Here is an 11932-nt window from a genome sequence, read left to right on the forward strand (position 1 = left end):
CCGTAAAACTTCCCTTCTATAGCGAAAATAAATTGCAATAACGGTGATGTTCGAAGCCCTGATGGGAAAGGCAAAATCAGAATGCAATGCAAGTTTTTACATTTTAATGTCATTCGAATAAAATGGAATTCAAATAATGTACATTTATATACTAATGCTTCAAGTCCAGCTGCCAAATCAGCGAGGAATTTAGCGAAAGGCTATGTCTTAAGCTTCGATTTGAATGGTTATTATGTGCAGTCTTTACATCAACAGGAAGAGAATTCCGTAGGACTGGTTCAGCACAAGTGAATGACCGTTTGCCATAGGTGTTTAACTTTTTTTTACCAGAAGCAGATGTTAAGATGACCGAAGGGTGTGTATATACGATGATATCATTTCAGACAGGTAACCTTGAGCTTCTATTTAATGATTTGTATTAAGAAGCACAATCTTGTATTGACACTGTAACAACCGGTATCAGAGTCGTTACTCATGTAAATGGTTTGCATTCAGGAAGATGTAGGTTGTAGGATGTAGGGACTCCAAATATACGCGAGACCCAACTTCGGTAAGTATGCTTAATAATGCGGGTTTTTTTCTTAGGTAGAGGCCTAATGTCAATGGCATATTATGTTTGGATCGACGAACATTACATTCTATGTTAAAGTTCGGAAAACCTGTCTAGCAATAGACAAATCATACATCAATGGATATTCTAAATGCAGGTGTCTTGAGGACGTGGATGGCTAAAATCGATACTGTCCTCTATGCGTGGGTAAGGCCCGAACACATGACTTTTGGCACTGGCTAAAATCTATACGGTACTGTTTACAATGCGTGGGCCCGACAACATGAAAAAATAAGTATAGAATTGCACTACAGTAATAGAGTACATAGATACATTATATAGATATACAAATGGGAGTGGCTTTGTATACAGTAAAACCTCGAATTTCAGTCAGATTTATCAAACTAGAAATCAGCTAAAATTCGTCTTAAGTCCATTTTTTTCCTTAAGTCAAATTTATCCATATTGCTTAGCTTAAAAATTGCTTAAAATTAGAAAGTCGATTGTACGTTGGCGCCACCTAAGACGATTTTTAAGCCAAGATTTTGCTAAGATTGTGTAATAAACCAGCTTAAGATATTAATTAAATTATCTAAAACTACTGCAAATAATTGTAGCGATATCACAGCAAATTAGTGAAACACTCGTACGAATACGCAAAATACCATTTGAAGAACATAGACATGTTTCTGTTCGTATACTGCACTAAACCTCAGAATTGAGTTAAACGAGTAGGTTCACTCATTTTCAAGTAAGATATACAAATTCATAGGCGTATGTGCTACCAGTTAGTTAGACTAATATAATTTAAAAGAAAATACAGAATAACTTTAATACAAAACCTGATTAATTAAATTGACATTTTGATTTAGGATATCGATGACCAGTTTAACTGAGCATATTAATTTTAATTTACCAACTCGAACTTGTGTCAGATACGATAACTCAAACTCATAAAGAAGGCACATCCGATCGTTCAGTCTAGTTTTTCTATTTTTACGTGATCAACCAAATAATTGAAGCTTATAAAACCTCCATACCTTTATTATTAATTTAAATATTTTTGCTATATATCATGTAAAGTTTATCATTAAATTAAAGTCATCGAATTATTCGATTTAAAGAATTGAATTGAAGCGAAACCCGGTAATAATTGTTGACGTTATAAATGCAAAATTTGATGGAAAACCCTAAAGCCGAAATTAAAACAGGTATCTATAATTTACCAGCAAAATGCACGAGGTGATTCGAACGATTTCATAATCTAATTAATGTCATCATATATTTTCAAAGCATTTCAACGGAAATTACTATTTTTGGGGAGGTTTAATTTAGAAAAGCCATGAACATGATCAACAACTTTTCGTTATTTTTATCTTATATTAGTAGTCAGCTGATGTTTTTGCTTGGAGGAGAAAGTTCTCTTCCTTTTCGGCCGATTAAATCACATAAACACAAATTATATTCTTCTCAGGAGATCATTTTTGTAACATTTATCTAGAAAATAAAATTTACTAATCTTCAAAACAAAGTTTTCGGCAAAAATAAACATATTATCCTGTCTATCGTTCGCAGCAATACAAATTAAGGAAAAGATTATCTTTATATTCATCCGCTAGTAATTCGCCTTTTCTCACGTTTGTAACTTCCCGATTTTAAGGATGATCTTCCGCATTAGTATCTCTTCCAAGGTTCGTCAGATACCATGTCTACCCATAACAGCTTTTACTTTCATTTAGGAACCAATACAGAATATTCCTTCCTTAGTTTACTGTTTGTCTTTAAACTTCCGGAAAACTTGTGTAAAATGGATCAATCAATGTCCTTAAACATCCAGAAAACTTGCATAAAATGGATCAATCAAATCAATGGAAATAAACGTATTAAATTGGCTGGTAATCAAGTTAAGAATGTTTTTTTGACTGCAAGTTAAATACTGACAATGGTTTTAGATATTTTGGAACTTTTATTAACAACCATAACGACTGTGTAAACACATGATCACTGTAATAATTATTATTTGAAAGTTTTGGTTGGTGAAGCAATAATAATAAATAGGTTTGTGGTACACCACCTGAAAAAGACTGATGCGTTGTTGTAAATGTTATGATATTTTGAATAGATCGTTCTAATCATCTTCATTCTCTAGAAGTTGATTAGAGCAATCTATATGGAACGCCAATCCAATCTCAACAACGCAAAATTTATTTAAAGAAATATCTTGTCATTTACTGGCAACCTATTTATTATTGATTAAACGTGATTAATGTTATCCAGAAATAAATGAGATTGAAACTTTTGATATTCGTCTGGAACTAAATTTGGAACTAAATTGTATTATTTCACAGCATTGCATTTCTGGCCAAATACTTTGCTATTCAGAAATAAATCACAAGAAACCTTTGATATTATTTTGGAAGAAAATTATATTATTTCAGTCTGCTAAAAGAGTATACATGAGTAACGACATGTGGTGGGAAGGTAGACTTCGTTTGCGAAAAGTGTGGCGAACCACCCACAACATTGCAGTCTGTCCAAATGCCAAGGAAAGAGAGATGGTGCTCCAACTTTTGAGCCCAGATCTCCAATTTCAACCCCTCCTTACTCATCATATTATAGCCAAAACCCTATGTATTTCTTTATAATATTTGTAATTGTAAATTATTCTTCTTTCTTTATTGTCCATTGTTCATCTCCCTTTGTAAATTCATTTGCTGGTCCTAGTAAAGCTGTTCCATCCATCTTGTCTCCCTTTAGTAGATATTTTTTGGCTACTTTTACCATGTCATCTTGAGTTACTGCCAAGAGTTGCTGGCGATGTCGTTGATAAATTTCATCGCTAATATGACTGCTGAATAGCCGCATCCCTTTACTGGAGGGTGCTGTTGGGCTATCCACCTGTGGATAAAATAAAAGTTTAGTTACAGTAGTTTAATAACTATAATTCTTTAATTAACATAGGAAACATTTATGAAAGTTGATGAAATACAGATAGAAGAAATGATGATAATGAAATTAATTACCATATTTATTCAAAATAACACCTGCTTTGAATATACATCCCCTCCAATAAATGCTCTGTTCAGATCAGAGCCTCATTTGGAATAAATTCCTCCCTTAAATAAACACTTCGGAGCATTTGTGAGGTCTCACTACAAAATGAGTCTCATCGTTAGAAAATCAAAAAATTAGTTTATATTACATTTTGTAGATCACATTATAAGCTTTAATTTGGTCTTTGAATGGCTTCCCTAGGATAAATAGATCCAGAGATGTTAGCATTTAAAGTTTTGTGTATGAAAACCAGGTTTTGAGAAAATCGGCCTCAAAGATAAACTAACCTGTAAAAATAATAGGACTAGATTTACAGAATATGCGAAGAGAACACTGTTTTAGTATGAAAATTCACTTAAAAAGTACACAATCATAAAATATAAGTATCAAGTTATTCAAAAACATTAAAATCAAAATTTTGTAAAAATGTTGCCTTTGACCTATTTTGGTGAATATCTCAATATGATTTCACCAACGATGCGTCTCATTTTGTGGTGAGACTTCACATTTATTTTTTCCTTGAATAAATGCCCCCTAATGTGGAAGCAACATCATTTGGATTACATTTTTTTCTAACCTGGTTGGGATCAATAATCTTGTTATGATGCATACGAAAACACATTTTGATGGTATGTGTTGTAGTTCCACATTTACAGTTAAATATACAGGCGTTTATTTGAGTGCATACATATCCATTTTACTCCAAAAAAAAATAAATGCCTCCCTCGAATAAATGCCCCTTCAAAAACCCTTCTCATCAATTAACACCCTGGGGTGTTTATTTGAATAAATACAGTAGTTAATTTATTTTTGATATAATATCGTCCTTACTGCTGAAAAGACTGATAATTTTGCTTCATCGATGTCTTGTTGTGAGTAGTTTGCATCAACTGCCCATTGGATGGAATCACTGAATGCCTTGATTGTTTTCTCAGAATTTGGATCTCTAGTAAAAATATAGAACAACAAGCAAGTTCATATACCACAATTATAATAATAATAATAAGAGTACTACAATATACACAAAAATTATTTAAAAAATTGTAGTGAAAAGCATGGCAATTGCTATTATAGTAAACTCTTTAGAAATATACTGAGTATCAAAATTGATTGCACACCAAATATCTTATAAACACAAGATAGCGGTCTCCGCGATTTCTGTGTGCAAATTCTTTACAGCGCTCTCTTGCAGAAGTAAAAACTTTTGAACTTTGACTGCTTTGATAATAGCGTACGTAACAATTAGAAGCGCCCGATTTACAATGCGCCCTCTCTTTAGAACAATTAAGGAACAATTAATGTACTTGGTAAGGAATTTTGGTGTAATGCAAACACCCTATCTCGGATCCATGGCAACGACTAGGACACCCTCTCCCAAGAGTGAATTTTCTGTGCCAAACCAATGCTTCTATTTGTTATGCGTAAATCGCGAAGAACGTCATCTTGTGTTTATAAGATCTTTGATTCAACTTTGACCCATTTGAGCACAGCGTAAACCACTTGACTTTACCTTTACGCGTAACAATTAGAAGCGCTGATTTACATTGTGCGCTCTCTTTAAAATAATTAAGGAACAAAAACGTACTTAGTAACAAACTTTGGCTTGACGCGACCAGCTTCCATATGGCAACAACTAGGGCGCCCTCTCATCGAAAGTGATTATATTTCTGCCAAATCAACGCTTCTGTTTTGTTATGCGTAAATTGCGGAGAACACTAACTCATGTTTATAAGATCTTTGTTGCACACACACAAATTTACGAATTCTTACCTGTAGGAATAAAATGTAAATGCCCCACTCGTACCCATCGAAGCGCCACCTCCGTATGCACCTCCTTTCTCCCTGAAAACATTGTTAAAATTCAAATACCACGTAATATTATTAACCATATTTGCACTGTGACCGTTATGAATATTTAATGATTAAAAACCTAATTTTAATGAATATACTAAATATATGTTTGTTTTAAAGATAATAGAATCTTAGGCCAAGTTAAGCTAAATTGCAAACACATTAAATCATAACTCAAATTAAAAATTTTAATTTCTTTAGTTAGGTTGTGCGTGGAAGCTTGCCACATGCACTTGATAGATCATAGACTCGTTCGAAAACTACAATAATAAATTCTATATGATATACACAATAAAAACAATAAATATTTTATTTCATTAAGCATTGTGCAAAGTTGATTTTGACTAGGATAGCCCCTCCTCCCCCAAAAAAATGGGGTAAAAAACAGTAACAGGACACCAGTATTGTATAGCACAAAAAAAGTGTTACCTTATTTCACGATGTAGAAACTTTGATGACATAAGCCTTGCAAGTATACGCAGGGAAGCAAAGTCTTCGTGTGTGTATGGCACGCCCTCTATAGCTCGACTGACATAGTTAACAGGGAAGGGCAACTCATAATGTAGTTTTTGCATAGTGGGATTAAATTGAATCTGTAAAAAAAAAAATGTTCTAATATATAATGCAATGTAAAACAAATATTCACTGTCTGCAATGACCTTATTAATCTAAAATTTGAAATGGTGATCTGCGAGTCCTTATTCTGGAAAATGAGTGGAAAAAAAATACAATTCAATGAAGGAATTGATCATTTTGTTTTGCACTTATATTAATAATATTGGTCCTATATTCTTTGTTATAAACGCTTTGATTGGCTAGTAATTAAATGAAGGATTTTTTATAGTAAAATATCTGTAAATCAGAGACAACAGAATTGTTTTGATTTCTGTCTTATTAGAAGCTGTTATTTTTGATAATTTTTTTATGTTTTAGAATTGACATTTTTTCTTTAAAACCTACATATTTTTTTTTTGCAAAGTTATGAGTAAACGTATTACAGCTTCTCTGCACCAAAGTATGCAATACTGTCATATTCTTATCCTAATTACTCAGTTTAACATTTAGCAACAGTACGCTGGTTTTGTGTTGCAAGCCTTAATTGTTTTGATATCTGTCTTTGAGTTGCTATTTTGATAAAAATTTTTATTTTTTATAATTGTTTTATGTTCTCTTTAAAACAAACAAATTTTCTTGTTTTTGACTAACAGTGATTTTGGAAATATAGAAATAGAAAGTCACTTAGAAAATAACATTTGTATTTTATTTTTTTGGGCATATAAATTCATATGGTGTCTGGTTTTGGTTTGGTTAGGTTCCATGACTATATTTTGTACAGTAAAAGCCTATGAACTATTTTATGTAGTTCTCACTGAAAACCTGATGACTTCAAAATGGTTAACAACTTTATTAATAATTATTAATGCTTATAATTCTGACAATCATAATAACTGAGATTAATTTTCAATACTCTTTATTTTTTAATGAAATCAAATTATACAAATCCCACATTATTACTATTAATATTCAATAATATTTGACAGATAACATGTTATTGGTCATATTATTTCCGGAGGATTAACTTCGTTCATAGAAACATCTATTAAAAGCAACTTTTATAGTATTAGATCAGTGCCGTTGGCAATACACAGATTAGCATTAATTTGTAGATATTACTCTGGTTGCTTACATCCTGCATACATGCGGTGTGAGCAGCGCCCTCTCCAGGTAACTGTGATAGGTATCGCTCCAAGTGTAGGGATGCTGTGTCCATGAACAATGGACTTGCATTTAGAGCACATCTAAAGAAAAATAACAATCATAATCAACAATAATATTAACAATAGTAATTATAAATTAATATTTAATAGTATTAATAGTAGAAGTAGGCTGGTGTTGATAGTTGAAAGCTCAAACAAGTTGTTCTGCATTCAGAGTATAACCTAATACTTACATTGCATTTTATTATAATGGTATTTATTTAGTATATAGATACTACAAAAAAATCAACTCCAAATTTGTTTAGTATTTAAAATTAGGTAAAATATATTAGTGACACTTTAAAACATGCAAATTATGATTACAATAATAATGGTAATGATGGTCATTACTTTAAAAATTATTGTAATGAATAATATTAATGATAATGTTTAACTTAATGATTATGTCTCATTTACCTCATATTTTCTGTAGACAAGACATGCCTAGAAACTTGCTGCAGCTTCTGTAATACTGGACTCATGTCTTGCATCTCGGCAACAGATTTCAAAAATTTAACCTCAAAAGATGAATTGTGAGTATATAAAAATATATTACACACGAACTAGAATAAATAAATAAATACTATTGCAAAAGGCATTTTTAAAGATTAAATGCTTAAAATTTACCTGCATCATTCCAGACATAATTTCACTGAAATGGCCAACAGGTGTTATGTTGCTTTGCGCTGCAGACATTGCAAAGCTGTGACCCATGTTGGACAACGACATGGCCAGGTCAGAGGCATTCATTCGTACCAGAGTGGTGAAGCGGTCAACATCATCAAGTTTAGGTCTGCAAAGAAAATATGTATTATCTATTAAGTGATAATTCATGATGGCAGTAGTAATATGGAGTGATGGTGGCGGTGGTGTTGGTGATATGATGATGGTGGGAGTGGTGATAAGGGTGATGCTGCTGATAATGAAGATGAAGATGATCATGGTGGTGATGATAATGGGATGATGATAATGATGATTATGATGATGATTATGATTATGATGGTGGTGTTGATAATTCCGGAAAATGACAATGATGTTGATGGGGGCGATGATGTCGATGATAGAGATGATAATGATCACAATGGCTATAAATGATAATGATACTTTAGCAACACCTAGTTAACTTGCAAACTAATATGATTTTTTATTCCTCACCTTAAGAATATTTCTTGCCATAATCTGAACATTTCTTCTGTGTTATTATCCAAACAATAAGAGGACAATGTTATTCCCTGAAATAAATAAAAACAAAATTTGTAGATAATAAAAACATGAAGGATACATGTATTTCAGTGTGTAAAACTGTAATTCAATATATTTATTTTAGTATTATTTATTTAACAATGTAATATATATTATACATACTAGATAAATATGCTTCTGTAAAATATATACAAAAATTGAATATAAATAGTCTTTAAAATCACAAAAAAAAATTAAAGAAATAATGTATGAAACCTTTTAAAAAACCTTTAAAAAATAAAGTAAACCCTAAAATTGTAAGCTCATAATATGTTAATGAGTATGCAAATTGGGGAAATATTTAAATACAGTATGTTAATTAGTTGCACAATTTGCACAGTAAGAATGTGCCACACACTATGCAAAAGAAGATTGTTTTTGAGGACTTGGATATATACTTGGAATATACAGAGAAAATAGACCCATTAATCTATATTGTAAGTACATAATTTGTTCAATGCTCACATAAAGACTTGGTTATTAATTACTTAAAGAGTGTGGAGGTTTGGCACCATGAACAAAGGGCAGTGAGGCTGTTAAGACCTAGTTGGCAGGAGAGACCAGTCAGTCAATCTAGGCCTAGTCATTTCATTTCATCTGTTATTTCAGAATTTCATATCCATAGAATAACAAAATAAACATAATGATTGGTCAGTTTTTAAGTTTGATTGACATTCCGGAAGGTCCATTTTACAGTGAATGAATAAGTATTGTATAATTTAAACAGTAAGAATGAATTACACAGTAAGGGCAGAGAGTGTCTTTAAGATTTGCTTGAATTAGGAAGAGAGTATCCCTTAACACTGGCAGCAATGGGAGCCAGCATACTGCAAACTACAGACCTTTTCTAGTTTGTGTATTGATTCTGGGTGCTGGCATAGGTAGGTCTTAACTCCAAGTCCACCTGTTTTGAGATCTTCCTGCTGTGAGAACTCGTGGAAGCTCATATCCCCGGCTCCCATTCTGCAAAAATACAAAAATAATATTTGCGATAATCATTTTATTCAGCATACAGTAGGATATAATGTCTAGTATAGTCCTTGGTCATTATCACTGACTTACTACATTTTGTGCATGTTTCATTTTTTTTAAGTGTATGTATTGTACATATGTACCTATACTGAATTTTAGGTACCCTATCATAGGTTGTAAATGTGATGGTGCCCACCAAAATGTCCGACTTTCAGACCTCCGATCATTTGCTGTGATGCCATGCAGTCTTATTCACATGACACATCCAGACACTTTCTCCGACACATTTAAACAAAATCACTGACACATCTAGATACATTCTATAACATATTTCAACACATTTAAATATGTTTACTGACACATCTAGACTCGGAACCAAACTAATCTAGGCGCAATGGGGGAGGGGGGGGGGCAATCCTCCACAGAGCTAGACACACATTAATTGGACTGTAAAAATATAGGCCTACATGCATCTATGCCATGCACTTGTATAATACAAATGAGGATACGTACTGTGTGATAACCGAGGAGAAAAGAGGTACATAGGTCAAAAGTTCATCAGGTAGTGTATGCAAGGAGGCAACAGCTCTGAAATAAACAACACCGTTGGTTGGCTGGATGCAATGTTGGACAGACACATTGTTGAGGGTCTGCAAATCAACCACAGTCCTGATGATGTCTCGATCAATATCAGAGATGGCTAAGGTTGGTAAACAGGATGGGTCATCCTCTTTGCTTTGCTCCTCTGCTAACTTCAAACCTAGAGTAGAGAAGAAATTAAAACAACATGAGAAACTGGCCTTACCGCCTGGTTTCCGATAAAATATCTTAAGAAATATTATAACTGTCACATGCTAAACAAGTGATGTTACATTGGAGGATTTGGTTTGAATTCCAATAATTTATCTTAAAAAAACTATATTTGAAGTGTTACAAATAAATTGAAAAGCTCTGTCCAGACTGTTGTATGCCCATATATAGTCATGATGTGCCTATATATGGTCATGATGTGATGTCATCATGACCATATATAGGCATGTCACATGTTTTTGTCAAATAAAATTTGATAGTCTGTTATATGGACTTTAAACAAATTAGGTGCCATCTGTTTTATTTGTATTTCTAATCACATATTTGAGTTAATCGTTTGTCCGAGAGTCAACGTTCCTACTACTTATGCTGAAGACCCCGGTTCAAATCCAACCTATGGAAATTGGAGCCAGCTACGTGAATAACCCTCGCATGAGAATTAGCCGCCGCAAATCCCTAGGGGCCCAGTTGCAATTTCTAATTCCAAACTCGGAATAATGGTAAAAATGAAATAAAAATTCAAAATATTTGAAGAACCTTTAATTTTTGTTTTCATTAACTTTAGCGTTTGGAGACTAAAAATCAATATTGTATACTTAAATTTAATTCTCATCTAATAGCATTATCTTACAAAAAAGAAAATATATTTTAGATTGGTCTTAAATATAAACCTCATTAAGATACAGATATAGATACAGAACCGATGCAATATGTTAAGTGATTTTAAGAAGAAACACATTAAATTTACAATTGATTGAACACTATTTAAAGAGAGACTGTGAGTGATAAAGATTAAGTGATGAGATTTTAATGTTTGCAATAAAGTTTATGTCCATGAAGATTTGTTTTTATGAGCCAATTAGACAGTAAATTACAGGCCTAAATACAAGTAATCGTTGCCATGGGAGATACTGCGGCAGAGGAGAAATTCTACACTTGGTTTATGCTGTATTAAGATAAGCATCAATAACTAAGATAGAGGACAAACAGTGCCCTTAAGATAGTACACTGAAAACAAGATATTTATAATTAGGTTATTTATAGTGGGCTGAAAATGTTACACAAGAATAAATACATCCCATACCATCTTCAAAAATTGTCTGTCTATCATTAGTTGACAAATTTTCTGTTAAGCAAACAATTTTCTGTGCTTCTTGGTCATCTAATTCCTGCTGGAAATTTTCCTTTGGTTTCATGACAAGCGTCAGACGATGCTGATTCTTTAAGAAATATTCTTCTACTTTTTCCTCCAACCATTTTGGATTGTTCTCTAGGCAATGTTTAAAGGAAGTCACCATGTCATTTATTTTTAGGTGATCTGTAGGGTCCGCCTCATGGTTCCAACAAGATAATAGGGCCTATTAAAGAGGAAATTAAAAAGAGAAAAATATTAGACATTTGATAACCAAAATAAAGTATTTCTTTAAAATAGACTGATGCATTAAATCAGATTTTGTAAAAAAAATCATTCAATTATAATATAAATCTAAAAACTTTCATTACATAACACTGAACCATTACCTGAAGCAATTAATATAGATATTCTTCAATCCTAATATAAGCATAGAGAAAATAGAATTTCTCTATGATACAGGCTATGCAGACAACAAAATAATAATAATAATAATAATAATAATAATAATAATATTATTATTATTATTATTATTATTATGTTACTAAAACCTACCTTAAGGGG

At 32.3% G+C, this 11932-nt stretch overlaps 1 protein-coding gene and 1 long non-coding RNA gene across 2 annotated transcripts in view; one reads left to right on the plus strand and one right to left on the minus strand.

Moving 5' to 3' along the window:
- Positions 1-434: 434 nt before the first annotated feature.
- The window catches only part of LOC117115190, a 27416-nt gene continuing 15918 nt past the window's right edge, over positions 435-11932 (plus strand). The window contains exons 1-3 of the long non-coding RNA XR_004446507.1: positions 435-550; positions 7646-7745; positions 8795-8891. This is a non-coding gene — a long non-coding RNA (uncharacterized LOC117115190). The remainder of the gene's footprint in view (positions 551-7645; positions 7746-8794; positions 8892-11932) is intronic.
- LOC117115179 (presequence protease, mitochondrial-like) overlaps positions 2493-11932 on the minus strand; it is a 57026-nt gene continuing 47586 nt past the window's right edge. Inside the window, exons 13-23 of the mRNA XM_033258889.1 lie at positions 11321-11594; positions 9940-10186; positions 9297-9417; positions 8368-8444; positions 7840-8005; positions 7630-7730; positions 7143-7254; positions 5885-6048; positions 5375-5446; positions 4436-4550; positions 2493-3448 (exon numbers count right to left, since the gene is read on the minus strand). Of these exons, the coding sequence (XP_033114780.1) occupies positions 3212-3448; positions 4436-4550; positions 5375-5446; positions 5885-6048; positions 7143-7254; positions 7630-7730; positions 7840-8005; positions 8368-8444; positions 9297-9417; positions 9940-10186; positions 11321-11594 (1686 nt within the window). The 3' untranslated portion in view covers positions 2493-3211. The remainder of the gene's footprint in view (positions 3449-4435; positions 4551-5374; positions 5447-5884; positions 6049-7142; positions 7255-7629; positions 7731-7839; positions 8006-8367; positions 8445-9296; positions 9418-9939; positions 10187-11320; positions 11595-11932) is intronic.

The sequence above is a fragment of the Anneissia japonica genome, unplaced genomic scaffold (genome assembly GCF_011630105.1).
Source record: "Anneissia japonica isolate Jap-2015-1 unplaced genomic scaffold, ASM1163010v1 scaffold199_len4679917_cov187, whole genome shotgun sequence".
In the NCBI taxonomy this organism is placed as follows: Eukaryota; Metazoa; Echinodermata; class Crinoidea; order Comatulida; family Comatulidae; genus Anneissia; species Anneissia japonica.